At 51.1% G+C, this 16,513-nt stretch overlaps 1 protein-coding gene across 1 annotated transcript in view; it reads right to left on the bottom strand.

Moving 5' to 3' along the window:
• Positions 1–4,228: 4,228 nt before the first annotated feature.
• C19H2orf92 (chromosome 19 C2orf92 homolog) overlaps positions 4,229–16,513 on the bottom strand; it is a 42,907-nt gene continuing 30,622 nt past the window's right edge. The window contains exons 6-9 of the mRNA XM_057751458.1: positions 14,635–14,742; positions 11,536–11,686; positions 9,570–9,779; positions 4,229–4,286 (exon numbers count right to left, since the gene is read on the bottom strand). Of these exons, the coding sequence (XP_057607441.1) occupies positions 9,647–9,779; positions 11,536–11,686; positions 14,635–14,742 (392 nt within the window). The 3' untranslated portion in view covers positions 4,229–4,286; positions 9,570–9,646. The remainder of the gene's footprint in view (positions 4,287–9,569; positions 9,780–11,535; positions 11,687–14,634; positions 14,743–16,513) is intronic.

Below are 16,513 nucleotides of genomic sequence, written 5' to 3'. Positions count from 1 at the left end.
CATTAGCTCCATCTCTAGCCGGACACCACCCAGTTCAGTCCCTGAAGTCCTGCTCATCCCTCCTAGTGGCTTCCTGGCTCACAGTCACCACCTTGTCCTTGGCCACCAGCAGCGGGCCATCTTCAGGACTGTCTAAACACAGCTCAATCCCCGCTGCCTTACCACGATATGTGGTCAAAGCCAGGAGGCCACTTGTGGACCTGTTCCCACCACTAGGGCCTACCTAAGTCCAGCCTCAGCTCCTGTGGTCCCCACTCTCCTCACACAGAGGAGAAGATAAAGGATTGGCAGCCACCAGCTGGAGTCACTCACACTCCCTACAGTCACCTTGGATGGTCAAGGTGCCAAGGCATGGGACAGAGGCCAGAAGATGGTCACTTACCTGGACACCCCCGACAACACCACAGCTCACAGGGCTCGGCAGGGCCTAGCCGGAAGGCCTGGTGTCCCCGTAGCTCTTTTTCTCACCAACAGGTTTCTCTGCAGCTCAACCTATTTCCTTGATGCGAAGACAGGAAAGAGAGCTGTGTTTGAAGTTGACGTCAAAGCAACAAAATGCTGTGTGCAAGGAAAATCACAGGCCACACGCCCCTGGAGGGGTAGAGCGCATTTCCGGGGCCATGCAGTGTCAGCCACAAGGGGTTGGGAACTGAAGAGGAAGGTGAGGAGTGCAGCAGCCAAGACTCCTAGGCTCCCGGGTGCAGGCTGCTGCGCCCAGTGAGCCCCGACCTGAGGGAGAGAGGAAGGGACCTGGAGTGCTGGGGGAGAGAAAGATTCTGGAAAGGAATCTGTCCTAGTCAGGGTTACCCCTACTGAGGTGAAATACCATGACCAAAGCAACTCGGGGAAGGAAAGCTTTATTCAGCTTACACTTCCGCAGTTCATCATTGGAGAAAGTTAGGACAGGAACATCTTACATGTACACACACACACACACACACACACACACCACTGAACACACTAAACAAATAACAGAGAGAATATAAATGAGTAAAAAAGAAATAAAAGTGGCATAGCCAGGTAGGATTGTCCCCGTGGCTCACACACTGATGGACACAGGACACAGGAGGATGAAACTTTGCAAATTATCTGGAGGAACAGGGCGGCCTCCTGGGCAGCTGGGAACTGCACAGGCCGCATGAGGGGCAGTGGCCTGGGGCTCACTGGCTGGATGGGCGGGACTCCCTTGGCTGGATGTGAACTCCAGGCCTCTGCAAGCCACAAGCCTCGCATCTGTCTCCATGCTCCTTCCTGTTCCAGAGACCTGTGACTGGAAACTGTGTGGTGGCAGCTGCTGCTTTGTGTCCACCTCTCTGAGAAGAGACTGCAGATCGCAGCAGATAAGGGCATGTGTTCGGTGAGGGTGGTAGGAGGGAGGTGCGGCATTTGAACTTCAGGGGGAAGAACCGATAAGCGCTTGGGAACCTGGCCTGGAAAGTTGTGTGCTGAACATCTAGAGGGTTCCAGTAAGTGCTCACAGTGTACCCAGAGCCTGGGAAGAAACTGATCACAGGCCCTCACGCCTCCAGGTTAGCGAGGCTACGTGGCTTCCTCCAGGAAACTTTCCTCAGCCTTATGCTGGGCAAGAAGGGCCTGTGTGTGCAGGTAGCTGAAGCTGGGCTCTACAGCTAAGGGAACACCTGGGCTCAGCAGGGAAACATCTGGCAGGTGCCCTGGGAGGGAGAGATGTGGGATTCTCCTCTGTATGCTATAATAAAGAAACTGTCTTGGCCTGTGATAGAGCAAAACAATAGAGCTAGGTGGGGAAAACTAAACTGAATGCTGGGAGACAGAAGGTGGAGTTTAGAGAAAAGCCATGTGGCCCTGATGGAGCCAGACGGAACTTTACCCTGTAAGCCACAGCCATGTGGCGATACACAGATTACTAGAAACAGCTTAAATAGATGTAAGAGTTAGCCAATAAGAAGCTAGAGCCAATGGGCCAAGCAGTGACTTAATTAATACAGTTTCTGTGTGGTTATTTCGGGGCTGAGCAGCTGGGAACCAACAAGTGGCCTCCTACTACAGGGAGAGAGTGGAGTGAGTCTCAGCCTTCTGGACAGGCCACATTTAACTCTGCCCCCATCCCCCAGGCACAAGGACAGCCTCCTCCACCAGGACTTCTCCTGGATTGCCTCCCCACACTGTGACTCAACTGCTTTCCCTCTGGGCCTGGCTAGGGTGCCTTCTATCCCCTCGCTCTTTTCTATCTCTTGGGACTGTTATGAATATTAATAGAGGCCTGGAAACAAATGCCACCAGTGATGGTTACTCCTCATTGACAACATCTGGAGTGAGCTACAATCCAGAAATGGAGGGCACAGCTGTGAGAGATTTTTTCCTTGGTTTGAAGTGGGTGGATCCATTTCTGGTCCAGACCTTTGAGGTGGGAAGACACAGGCATTTCCAGATCTTGAGAAGGAAAGACACACCTTTAATCTGAGCCACAGCTTCGGCTGGCAGCCTGCATAAGGCCATGGAGGAAGGAAGCGTTTGCTCTTTGCCTGCTTGCCCTTGTCTTGCCAGCACCTCCATTCCTTCACTGGCATTGGAGCCTGCTTCCTCGGGATTCCAGCACATACAGAAGACCAGCTGGGACACCCAGACTTGTGGACTGAGAAACTACTACATTCTTGGACTTTCCATTCACGACCAGTCATTGTTGGATTAGCTGGACTGTAGCCTGTAAGTCAGTCCAATAAATCCCCTTTATATATAGAGAGAGAAATTCGTTCTATAAGTTCTGCTACTCTAGAGAACCCTGACTAATGCACTGCCCATTGAAATAAACCCAAGCTAATAAGTCTAAAGAGAACTGATTGGTCCCAGCAACCACTTAGGGCTCGTCTGACTGGCTCCTTTTGCAACCTCCAAACCATCATGGCAGCTGCCAGTGTCTCTGAGTCCAATACCCATTTCACCTACAGGTCAGCTTATCCCTGTCCAAGGTACCAAGGGCCTGCTGCAGCCACTGCAGATGCTGCTCTCTTCCCTTGGAGGTGACACTCTGATGGAGAGACAGACTTAGCAAAAGGATGAAGTGTTCCACGGGGTGTGTCAGTGCTGAGGAGGAAAACACTAGGAAGTGGAAGATGTAGCTATGAGCAGGTCATTTGGAACACGGGTCAGGGCAGGACTCATGAGGAGACACCTAGAGCCAAGAGGCTACAGGAGACAATGAAATGGGTGTGGGGAGGAGGGATGTGTTGTGAGGTGGGGTCTCTAGCCCTGTTGTAACAGTCTGTCCTGTCCCTTTAAGAGACAAGCCTCACCCGCCCACCCCCTCTATCGAGGCAAGCAGATCTTCCTTCTGCTTCCAGCCTGAGCTCCTTCCTTTCTGTCTCTCTCCTGAAGAGGCAGCTTCTGCCTCTCTCCCTTCTCCTCCTTCTCCCCTTCCCCCTCCTCTCTCTCTCTGTTTTTCTCTCTCTCTCTCATTCTCTCCCCCCCTCTGCTCTTCCCCCTTCTTCCCTTTCCCCTTCATAACCCACTAAATAAATACCCACTTTCTCTGCATGGCATGCCTATCCGGCTCTGTCTCTCATCCACCTCGGCTCCTCATGGGACTGGCTGACCCGCCAAAGTCTCTCACCAGCCATGCAGCTCCCTGTCTGGGATCCGCTGCCCCTTGTGGCCCGCTACCCACTGCTGCCCCTCGGGAATTGTGCCATTTTGTTTTTACCATTACACTGGTAACTGGAGTGTTTGAGGGGCGGGGAATATAATTCAATTGGTAGTCTTTGCTTAACATGCACAAGGCCCTGGGTTCCATCCCAACACCACAGCACCACACAGTGGTACATACCCTGTAGTCCCAGTACTTAGGAGGCACAAACCAGAAGTTCTGAGTATGGACTGCAGAGACAGACAGCTTGATGGCTAGGAGTGCATGCCGCTCCTGCAGAGAATCTGTGTTCAGCTCCCAGCACACACTAAGACAGCTCCACAGGATCTAACACCCTCTCCCAGCCTCTGTGGGTACACATACCCACACACAACCACGCACACCTACGAAAATGCAATCTCAGATGTTCAAGGTAATCCTTGGCTACATAGGGAGTCTGGGGTCAGCTTGGGATACACAAGTCTCTCAAAAAACAAACAAATGAGACAAAAAAAAAGTGTGTTTGGTAATTATTGCATAAGTAGCTGAAAATTCCAGGGATGGGCTTCAGGGCAACCTGCTCTGGGCTCCACTGATGGCTGCAGGGTTGTCGCCTCCCACCTATTAGCTTCTCTCTCTGTTGCATTTTCTTCCTGGGCTTCGAGATAGGGAGGTACTTCAAGTCCTGTGCAAAGAGAAGGGATTTTTCTCACTATTCCCCGAAAATGCCCCCAACACAGCTCACAGGTTGAGTGGGCTCCATCTCTGTCCGTGAATAGTGATTCCCAACCAGTCTTCGAAGCCAGTGGATGAGTGTGGGAGTGGCCAGGTCAGGCACAGTGGTTGGAAGGAATGCAGAGGATTCTGGGAAGGCAGAGAACCAACATCTTGCAGAATGATCATAACAGCTTTTTTAAACAAAACAGTCTTCTATTGAGCAGTCCTAGGTAAGGATTCATGTGATACAACAGCCTCACAAAGGATGTAGCCCATGTTATAGAGAGAAACAGGCCAAGAGGAAACAGACAGGAGACTTTCCTAGGACATGGCGGAATGCAGAGAGAGAGAGAGCGCAGCCGTCGCTGGAGTGGACTCTAAAACCCCATGCCATCTGTTGACTCAGCCACATAGGGATAAAGGGACTGGATTCCCACCAAGTGAGGGGAAAATAAGGTGAAGGGGATCCCTTTGGGAAAGGAGAAAACGAAGTAGACAGTTGTGGGCTCGTTCCCACAGGCCCACGGGCAAGGGGTGCTCTCCTACAGAAGGCAAAGCCCAGAAACGGGACAGGAGATCTGGGTGGGGGTGGGCTGCTGCTCAGAATTGGGAGCCCAGAGGCTGGAATGAAGCAGAGTGGGGGGGCACATGACCAGACTGGGACATCTCATCCAAGCTCAGAAGGGTCCCAGTCCCTACTCTTTATAGCGTCTCCAGCCCAGCATAGTGCCTGCACACAGTAGGTGCTCAATTATTTCCTCAATTGTCAGAATGAGGAAGTAGAAGCTCAGAGTAGGCCCAGTACCAGAATTCAGCTGGATTCAGCTCTCTGCCCGTGAAACACCTAGAACTATGGAACTCAGACAGGCAGTCCCTCTGAGTTGGGCCGGGCCCCATTACAGCGGTCACCTGTCCTGCGATGGCCAAGCTCACAGTCACAGTCTGGCCGCAGAGACTCCGGTCTGCTCTCGTAGACTACCCCGTCCCTCTCTGGCTCGACTGTGGCATGGGGGAGGATCATGTTCACCTCACAAGAGACGAAGGCCAGGCCCATGCAGGTCAGCCATTAGGAGAGATTGCCACAGGGAGGGACACTGGCCACTGTGTCTGGACAGAGGGGGGTCCATTAAATGCTTGCCTGAGTGGGGACCAGTCCCATAAATACCAGCTGCTGATGCTGATGGGGAGCGAACCCCACCTCTTCTCCAAGTTCACCCACTTGTCAATCAGATTTCCTTTTCCCACATACCAGGCTCTAAATTTCCTATCTTCCCTGCTCCCCTTCATGGCTCCCTCCCCTCCGATTCTCCCCCTCCTGCCCTGCACCTCATTTGCTTGAGCCCGGGGAGATAAGCAAGGAGGGAGCATGCAGGATGCTCTATGGACTGGGACTTAGCTTCTGGTTTCTTACATTGGGATCTTGGCAGGGACACCTTCTGTCTAATACATCAGGCTATGTGTGACTTCAGCATGGCCACCACTGGGGCAGTTTTGAACTTACTGGCCAGGTTAAACAAAAGCACATTTTTGAGGTGGGCCGACTCTTCTACTTGGCAAAGAGCTGCATAGAATCTTCTTGGGGTTCTTTGTCTTCAGTCCCCAAGTGGACAAGTCCACAAGTCCCACGCTCAGACCCTGATTGGACTATTTCTGGGCCTCTCCACCATTCTTCCCCACCTCTTTGGAGATTTTAACTAAGGACCCCCATCCTTGCATGAAGAATCAGCCAGGACCTCACAGTCTCATTGGCTGTCCCCAAGAGCTACAAACATGCCAATGACAACACCAAGGACCACCGCTCAGCCAGGGTCCGCCCTGCCCCTGCCTACTCCACCAATCCCCTGAGCAACACCCCACTCCCTACAGTAACCCAACCTAACCTTACCTGCGCTGGGACTGAAGCTGCTGAGATGGTTTCCTGCCTGTGGGCTACACCCATCCTGGCAGGCATATAGTTTTCCCATTTCCTCTAGCCCATGTAGCCATGGCCTACCTAACCCTTGCTAACACATTCTATTCCAGAGCTGTGTCTAGCCCGCCACTGGGTTTAGAGCCTCATGTAATGTCTCTCTATGGAATTTAAGCAGGGGTTGCCCCATCTTGATTCTGACCTTGTACTTGGTCACATCTCATCCCCCTGACTCAAATCTTGTCCCTCTCCTCATCCTTTCACTTCATCTTAGTGGGACTGATATGTCTGGCTAGAACTGGGGCCAAGCGTGAAGTCCCCCAGTGTGGGGAGTTACTCCATTGCCCACTTAAGAGCATCCCTTAGTTACTATGGCCAGACGTGGGTACAGCATTGAGCTGTAGACTTCAGGAGACATTGCACCAAGTACACTTGTGCAGCTGTTAGTAGGACGACCCAGGACAGCTCTCGAGACTCTTGCCCCCCTCCTGCCTCACCTACCCGTTCAAGGCAGGCCACTGTTACCCTCCACTTCTGGGGTGCTCCCTCTAGGATGACCTAAGAAAGGAAGCTGTTTTCCCTCTGTCCACCCCCTAAACAATCTCAGTCAGTGCTTCCTGCTGGTAGAAGCAAAGCAGAAGCCAGATGGCGAGGGTGTCTAGGAAGAGTCAGGGTTCTTGTGGTTTGAATGAGAATGGCCCCCATAGGTTCATAGACTAGAATATTTGGTCGCCAGGGAGTGGCACTATTTGACCGGATTATGAGGTGTGATATTGTTGGATGAAGTGTGCCACTGGGGGTGGGCTTTGAGGTTTCCAAAAGCCCTCTTCTTTCTGCCTGCGGATCTCAGCCACTTCTCCAGCACCGTGTCTTCCCTGCCTGCCGCTACGCTTCCCGCCATGAAACTAGGGCACTAAACCTCGGAAACTGTAAGCAAACCTCCAGTTAAATGTTTTCTTTTCTAACAGCTGTCGGGGTCATGGTGTCTCTTCACAGCGACAGAACACTGACCAAGACAGCCCTGCAGAGCAGTGCAAGACAGAGCAGGAAATGGGAGCTCACAGGGCGTCAACCCCAGCGGGATCTCATCCAATCCCGGCTGGGAACTGATGAGAATCTCCAAATGCTAACAGGCCCTTGCTGAACAGAGAATTTACAGAACAACCAAGCTGGCTCACCATATCTAACCCAGCTAAACCTCAGGAATCAGTAAGTTCCATGGGACCCTCAGGAGGCCAAGAGTGTTCCAGAGGACGGAAGATGAACACAGAGAACATTCAGGACCTGCCACAGCGGTGAGCTGCTTAGGTGCCCTGCAGCAATCCAGCTGCCCGTTAAAGCAGCACCTCCATTAGAAAAGGGTCCAGTGCTCAGTGGGCGTCTCATTTGGAAGGTCATTTAGACTACATTTGGGTTCAACTCTCCAATCCCCTTGCCTGGCTGCCAACCAGACTCGCAAAGACAGCCTCTGCAGCAGATGTAGACTGGAACGCAGGCTACTTGAGCCATCTCAGTCAGCAGACCTGGGCATTCTGGAAGGATTAGTGGAACAGAGAGGCACAGGAACCTTCCAGAAAGCCTCAGAGAAGCCATAGTGTGGATCCTAGAGGTGGAGGAGGCCAGCCTGTCTTTTGCTGACATGTCTTCATCAGAAAGCAGCTCCTGGCTTGTGAGTCTTAGTAGGGACACTGAGCCAGACCAGAGGGCTCCCCAAAATGATAATATTCTATCCAATTGATTGGATGGGATAAGTGAATCTCCACGTAAGTCATATGAGAGTCCATGGTAGCTAGTTTTATGTCCACTTAACACAAGCTAGAGTTATCTGGAGGGAAGAACCTCAATTGAGAAAATACCTCCATAAGATCCATCTGTAGGACATTTTCTTAATTAGTGACTGATGGGGGAGGTCCTAGCCCATTTTGTGTGGTACCATCCCTCGCTTGGAGGTTCTGGGGTGGGCTGAACAAGCCAAAGGGAGCAAGTCAGTAAGCATCACCCCTCCATGGCCTCTGCATCATCAGCTCCTGCCCCCAGGTTCTTGCCCTGTGTGAGCTCCTGCCCTCACTGCTTTTGATGATGAACTGTTATATGGAACTTTGAGTGAAATAAACCTTTTCCTCTCCAGGTTGCTTTTGGCCATGATGTTTCATCACAGCAATAGAAACCCTGACTGTTATGGTTTTCCTCTTTTTAAGAGACAAGCCACACCCACTCCCTCAGCCAAGCAGATCTGCAGCTTCCAGCCTGAGCTTCCTCTCTCTTCCTCTGGTTCCTCTGGAAGAGGCAGCTTCGCTTCTGCCTTTCTCCCCACTTCTCCACTCCCCCCCTCTCTTTCTTTGTGTGTCCCCCTCTTCTCCTTCCATTCCTCTAAGAAATAAATATCCAATTCTGATCCATACAATGTGTCTGCCCACATGTCTCCCACCCGCTTGCCCACTCACCGCCCGCCGATGGGAACCTGCATCTTCCCGGGACTCACTGTCGCCTGCCCAGCCACTGGCCGCATGGCTGGGCCCTGCCCAGGACTGGCGGCTCTCGGGACCCACTGCCCTGCCCCCGCTGCTTGGGACCAGGCACCAGGACCCGCAGACAAAACCAGCCGCGTGCAGCTTGGGACCCGCCGCGAACAGAAATCATAAAACTGACTAAGGCAGAGTACATGGAAACTGCTGATGAAATTTCTGTTAAGAATAGATTATTGTTTATGACGGCAGTCCACGGAGTTGTATCATTCAGAGGCTGGGACTATAGTTCAGTGGTAGATCACTTGCCTAGAATGCCTAAGTGTCTGGCTTCAGTCCCCAGCACCACATTAAACATTAGATGTTTTCCTACCTCAAGAAGTCATATCCAGCAGGCTGTGGATACAGGCATGAGCCAACCTAGCTCTATGGCACTGTTGCCCAGGACTGGCCAAGGATCCAGGCTAGGAATCCCACCAGTCAACCAAGATCCTGCCCTTAGTGGGAAAGGATACCCGTGCTGAATGATGCCAGCGGTTCCCAGCATCTAGTTTCTGAATAGCCCACCTGTAGCCCTAGCTCCCAACAGAGGCAAGTACCCTCCCCAAGTTATCCTGGCAGAAGCACCAGCAACTGAGGGAGCAGCTGAAGGGTCCCCCAGTGGCACAGCAGAAGGAAGACGGGATGTAGAAGTAGACGTGACATTGTAAAGTCTTCAGGGTTCAGGATCTCAACCCCCAGGCTGAGAACTATAGCTCTGGCGGTGGTGAGAGCTTACATCTGAGGCTTGCAGGAGATGCTACCGCTAGGGGGCGCCACCTCCCACTGCTTCCCCCACCTACTCTTGAGATCAGCTTTTGAAGAGCTTTTTGCCTACCCTCCATTTCTGTCCAGGCAGCGCAAAAGAACCCTCCAGCAGTGGCCTGTTGACAGTTTGCTGACTCCTCCACCGGCTTACACGGAGGAATTACACTTCAGGAGTTTCTGCTTTCCTGTGAATTTTCTGATGTACCTTTCCTCAGGCTTTTGCCACCAAGCCTTCCCGTTCATTATGAAAATATTGTAGGTCATGTTTGCTGGTGGATACCTAAAACGAAGAAGAAAAACCACACCGCTCACTAAACACATAGGAAGCCCCACTGTCCACCCCGTTAAATGGGGCAGGAGGATGTTTCCTCGGGGAAGGACTGTCCTGGGTGACATTCCTTGTGACCCAGGGCCGCAAGGTGCCTCTGGGAAACTCCTCCTCCACAGCTTTTCATCCTCAGCCCCAGCTTGTCTGTTTGGGATGGAGCCAACCATCCTAACCAGTTCTTTTTGAGAGAAAATGGCTGGTCCAAGGATGGACCCCGGTCAGGGTTATAAAGTGAGCCAAGATTATTTTCAGAAGTCCTTAAATCTGAGCTCCCTCCACTTTGCCTAAAGAGCCCCATACCTGGATGTGAAGCGGTTGCCAGCTAGCCTGGTTAGGCCTTCCATCCAGACGGCCTTGGCATTTAGAGAAGGCAGTGACACTCTCTCATGGGGACATTTAACTACTATAGCCTCGGAGCTAAAGGGAAGGGACAAGAAGAGTTCCAGAGCTGGGGGTGGCCTGAGGGAGCTACTTGTCCTCAGCCGCCAGTAAGGCATGTGTGGCTCCAAGGGGGGGGGGGGGCTTGTAATTCTGAAGGTGACCGTGCATATGACACTCTCTCAAGTTATGTCTGCTCAAGGTTCCGTCTGTGCCTGAACCCTTTCTCTCCTTGTCCCTGAAGGCTCCTGCCAGGCATTAGCCCATCACTTACAGGGCCATGCCAGGTTCTAGAAAGCGGTTATTTAGCGGCTAGCAGAACCACACGTGCGTAGTCTAACCAGGCAGCTGAACCAGTGTGAACAGACTTCACGGTGTGAATTCAGCCTTGGTCTCTTCTCCACCATCTCGCCCGTTCACACCTTCCGAGATCTGTGCTTTGGCTTTTCCCACACCTAGAGCCCCAGTTCCCATAGCCTGGGATGGTGGCACACGCCTTCAATCCCAGCACTCAGGAGGCAGAAGCAGCTGGGTCTCCGAGTTCAAAGCCAGCCTGGTCTACAAAGCAAATTTCAGGACAGTCGGAACTTACAAAGTGAGTGCCAGGACAGCCAAGGCTACATAGAGGAATCCTCTTAGGGTGGGTGGCGGGGGGCAGAATACAGTCCTGGTTTTCCTTCTAACCAGTGGCTCTGCAGTTTCCCCTTCAGTTTTCTCAGACTTGCGTGGCCTTGAGAGGCACACATAACCCAAGTCAGAGACTCCAAAGCCCCAGTGTGCCTCAGAATTGCTAGATGGTGCCGAAACCCACCACCTGGGAACTGTTTGTTTGTTTTAGAGACAGGGTTTCTCTGTAGCTTTGGATCCTGTCCTGGAGCTAGCTCTTGTAGACCAGGCTGGCCTCGAACTCATGAAGATCGGCCTGCCTCTGCCTCCCGAGTGCTGGGATTAAAGGTGTGCGCCACCTCCGCCCAGTTCACCTGGGAACTTTTATCAAGCATGCTGGGAGATGCTGAGGCCCAACAGGAAGATGTTCCTGCCTTCCTTTTACATCTGGGATCTTTAAGAAGCAACTGTGTTTCAAACTCCCTGAGTTGACTGTTCGGTTTCATTTCTTTTTTCGTTATCTTACAGGTATGGATGTTTTGCCAGCAAGTAGCACATGCATGCAGTGCTCTGGAGACCAGAGGACTGGATTAGATCCCTTGGAACCGGAGCTGCAGATGGCTATGAGCCACCCTGCGCTGGGAATAGAATCAGAGCCATCTCTCCACCACCACCCGTTCCCGACTTCTTAAAAGGAAGATGATGGATGCCGAGAGCCACTAACCTGGCCTTCTTCCGCCTAATGTACGTGACCAACGCAAGCACCACCAATGTTGTGACCAGGAGGATTGCAGCCATAGCAGCGGCTGCAGTGATGATGTTCTTCTGCAGGAAGCTCAGCAGCTCTCTGCAAGGTAGACTCTCAGTGTAAACATCTAAAGGGGAGAGACAAGGGTCAGTTTGAGCATCTAAGCATGAGACACAAGGATCAGTGTGAGCATCTAAGCGTGAAACACAAGGATCAGTGTGAACATCTAAGCAGGAAGATACAGGATCAGTGTGAGCATCTTAGCGTGAGACACAGGATCAGTGTGAGCATCTAAGCGTGGGACACAGGATCAGTGTGAACATCTAAGCGTGAGACACAAGGATCAGTGTAAACATCTAAAGGGGAGACACAGGATCAGTGTAAACATCTAAAGGGGAGACACAGGATCAGTGTGAACATCTAAGCGTGAGACACAAGGATCAATGTGAGCATCTAAGCGTGAAACACAGGATCAGTGTGAACATCTAAGCGTGAGACACAGGATCAGTGTGAGCATCTAAGCGGGAAGACACAAGGATCAGTGTGAGCATCTAAGTGTGAGACACAAGGATCAGTGTGAGCATCTAAGTGTGAGACACAAGGATCAGTGTGAGCATCTAAGCGTGAGACACAGGATCAGTGTGAGCATCTAAGCGTGAGACACAGGATCAGTGTGAGCATCTAAGCGGGAAGACTCAAGGAGAGTATCAAGAGGCAGCCTCAACCATCCCTCCAGGTGACCCACAACCAAGCCCCAAAACTCAGAGCAGAAGTCAATACACTCGCATGTCAGGCAGCTTCAGAAGTCCAGTTGGGAAGTGGCTAGCCTTGTCACCAGTGACAAGTTGGGATGCTGAGGGTGTGGGCTGGCAAGCAGCAACACATCCATGGAGAAGGTTCAATAAACCAGAGTGTGTGGGAAGCAAGAAGACCAGAAGTGAGATCCATGGGGAAGCAGGAACGTCCTACTTCAAAGGCTTTGAGAATGATGGGGGTGGAGCTGGGGGTGCAGTTGGATGGTGGCGCACTTGATTCAAATGCAGGAAGCACTGGGTTAAATCTCCAGCATGAGGAACAGGACAACAATGTCAAATATTGAGTGAAGGCTTCTCACTGGGCAGAAACATTTCTCCACTGCCCTCTCTTCCCTGCCCCACCAGTTTCTAGAAACTACTATATATGCAGTCTGCCTTGTGGTGGTTAGGATTGTAGGTCGTGACTGTGATCTTGATTTGACTAAGAGACACATAAGAGATTAGAATAGGCGTCCGCCGTGTGTGTGTGTGTGTGTGTGTGTGTGTGTGTGTGTGTGTGTGTCTGGGAGGGTGTTTCCAGAAATGGTTGACTTGACAGAGAGTGACAGACGTGGGGAGAGCCATCCTGAATTTGGGTAGTACCATCCAACAGGCTGAAGGCCTAGATGGAATAAAGAGGAAGCCAGTCAACGTGGGGGAAATTTTCTCTGCTTCCTGGACAGCATGTAGTCATGTCTGCCATGGTGTTCTGTCTCATCAGAGTCTCAGAACAAGGGGGAAGCTGACCATAGACCCACACCTCCAAAATCCAGAGCTGAAATAAACCCTATCCCCCTTGAATTTGTTCCTCACAGGTATTTGCCACAGTGATGAAAAAAGTGATCAAGCTTACAAGCTTGAGAGACTCGTGACTGTCACCCTGCAGTCGATATTGCCAGAGATGACCCTGACTTCTGACAGGGACTTTGAGAAACCGTGAGGGTGGCTTTGGAATCGCCACCGAGCATGGGTTTGAAGTACAAAACTCATGGTTAGATCTCAAAGGAAGGAGCTCCCAGCTGAGAGTAGGGGACTCCGGAACATCTGAATTTCATTTGTAATCTAGGCAAGGGAAGAGGGGGAGTGGGGAGGGGGGAGAGGGAGACAGTGACAGGAATGAGCCGGTTCGGTGAGGAGAGACACTGAAGAGAGTGGGGTGATGCAGGCAGGAGGATGCCGCCCTAAGGCTTTTGTAGGTTATGGGGGGAAGCTAGAGCCCGACCCTTCATCCCAGCTGCATCAAGAGTATCAGTAAGTCTCTCTGGGGGCTCTGCTGGGAGAACTCAGCACTCGAAAGTTTAAAGGTACATTTTATTTTGTGTGTGCGTGTATGCATATATGTGTGCACACACATGCCGTCCATGCATGTGCCCAGTGCATGGGAGTCAGTTCTTTCTACCATGCAGGTCTGGAGGATTGAACCCCAACTGTCAGCCTTGGTGTTTAATTGCTGGAAGTGACACAACAAGGTATGGAGTGGCTGTACGGAGAGAGTGTTGGGAGCTGCAGACTCCTGGCCCCTTGACTTTCCCAAGAGTGTCCTGGGCTTGGTACCAGCATGGGGTCAGTCTCTACCCACTACCAATAAGCCTGAGCTCAGTTAACCCAACCAGAAGGAAGAAGCCAGAATCATAGGAGACTAGCCTAACCTTCGACATTGAATCTCTCTTGTATGCTAGATGGCCTCAGTGCCCAGCGGTGACAGAGGCTCAAAAGAGGACACCATGTTCTAAATGACCCTGCCTCTTTAGAGAACCCATGAAAATCCTTTTGAAAAGGTGTTCAAAGTTTTCAAAGTCATTTTACTCATAATGTGAAAACTATATGCATTGCATGTTTTTGTGTTTTGTTTTGTTTTTTTAGACAGTGTCACCATGTAGCCCAGGCTGGCCTCAAACTCATGAACCTCCTGCCTCAGCCCGCTGAGTGTCGGGATTACAGGTACGTGACCCTACACTAGCTTACCACAAACTTTTTTTTTTTTTTTTTTTTTTTTGGTTTTTCGAGACAGGGTTTCTCCGTAGCTTTTGGTTCCTGTCCTGGAACTAGCTCTTGTAGATCAGGCTGGCCTCGAACTCACAGAGATCTGCCTGCCTCTGCCTCCGGAGTGCTGGGATTAAAGGCGTGCACCACCACCACCCGGCTACCACAAACTTTTGTAGGTGAACTAAAGATACACTGATTCTATTCAATTAAAATACCACGAAATCAAAAGATGTGTTCTAGAACCTTCCATACTCGAGACTCTTACTTAAGTCATGATTTAAGAACAATTAATTACCTCGAGTAACTAATTCTTGGGGTATTTCTCTGTCCACAGTCGACAATTGATGGCTAACATCTCTGTTGAATAGAGACGATTCCTTATCCACCTCCTCAGCAATAAGATCTACAAAAGACAAAAGAGAAGTCTAGATCCTGAATGCCCCCTAAAGTCTACATATTAAAGACTCAGTCTGCAGGGGGCACTCATAGAAGGCACTGGAACCTTTAGGGGGTGGGGCCTGTAGGAGGTTTTTAGCTCATTGGTACTGTGCCCTCAGAGAGGATTCTGGGATCCTAGCTACCCTCTCTTCTCCTTTCTCCTCTCCTTTCTCCCCTCTCCTCTCCCCTTCCCTCCCCTTCCCTCCCCTCTCCTCTCCTGTCCTCTCCTCTCCTCTCTCCCCCTCTTCTCCTCTCATCTCCTCTCCTCTCTCCTCCCCTCCCCTCCTCTTCTCCCCTCTCCTCTCCCCTTCCCTCCCCTCTCCTCTCCTGTTCTCTCCTCTTTCCTCTCCTCTCCTGTCTTCTCCTCTCTCCTCTCCTCTCCCCTCCTGTCCTCTCCTCTCTCCTCTCCTGTTCTCTCCTCTCCTCTTCCCTCTCCTCGCCTCTACTCTCCCCTCTCCTCTCCTCTCTTCTCCTCTCCTCTCTCCCCCTCTTCTCCTTTCATCTCCTCTCCTCTCTCCTCCCCTCCCTTCCTCTTCTCTTCTCTCCTCTCTTCTCTCTCTCTTGCTTCTCAGACATGGAATGAGCAGATTTGCTCTCTCACCTACTCCTACCATGTTGCCTTACCTCTCCACGGACCCCCAAACAACATGGACAGCCATGGACTAGAATTTCTAAACCTGTGAGCCAACAGCTTATAAGTTGTTTATCTCGGGTATTTCATTATAGAGATAGGAAGCTAACATTAACAGTTTTACCTACAGTCATTGACCTGAGCTTATCTGTTTCTATGATAAAGAAGTGCGCATGTGTGCATGAGTGTGCGTGTGCGTGTGTGTGAGTGTGTGAGACGTGCACACACAGCACATGTGTGGAAGTCAGAGGACAAGCCTTCACCTTTCACCGTTTGAGACTGGGTCTCTTGGTTGTCAGTCATGGTGTCCACCAGGCTCGCTGGCCCTGAATCTTCCGGCTTTTCCTGCCCTCACCTTCCATCCCATCACCAGAGCCCTGGGATTACATGTACATGCTACCACATGCAGCTTTACGTGAGTTCCTGGGATTCTAGACTGGTTCTTACATTGTTGTGGCAAATGCTTTACCCACTAAAGCCTCTCCCCAAACCTTTGGTAGCTTCTTCCAGAATCAAAGCAAAGAGGAAAGGAGAATTTGGGGGAGGAGCCTAAGGTGTCTAAAGTACATTTTGGTTTTATTTAGAACCTAACAAATTCACCCTGTCACAGCTAAGACAATGATTCTCACGGGGAACGCTTGTTACACAGACTGGGGGCCCCACTTGAGAGTTTCTGGCTCTACGTGTCTAAGTAGACCTGAGAATGTGCAGGTCTCACAGATATCGCCACTGCCTGTGGGGACCACACTCAGGGTGTCTAGCCTGGACTTGAGTGTCTCCATTTGTATGAAATAGAGATGTTATGACTTGCCTTATAGGTGGCAGAACACTTGTGAAAGTCATGTTTAAACCACAAAGAGCCACACAAAGTAGGAAAATGAACACACCGAGATATTTATCAGTACTTCCAAACTGCAGAAAGGTTTCAGAAGAAAGACAGGTTTGGGAATGGGAAATCTGGCATTCTAGCTCTGCCATCGGCTGGCTGTGACTCATTTGAATAGGGAGGCAGGGAAAATGCCTGGGAGCATTTGGTCCGGAGAGACGGGAGGATAAGAGAGTTGTCTTTAGCAGGCATGGAAAGGTCCTGGAGACAGTGTTATAG

This window comes from Chionomys nivalis, chromosome 19 (genome assembly GCF_950005125.1).
Source record: "Chionomys nivalis chromosome 19, mChiNiv1.1, whole genome shotgun sequence".
Taxonomy (NCBI): domain Eukaryota; kingdom Metazoa; phylum Chordata; class Mammalia; order Rodentia; family Cricetidae; genus Chionomys; species Chionomys nivalis.
Note: the sequence above shows the minus strand (reverse complement) of the source record. Positions and strands in the feature narration are given on the sequence as shown.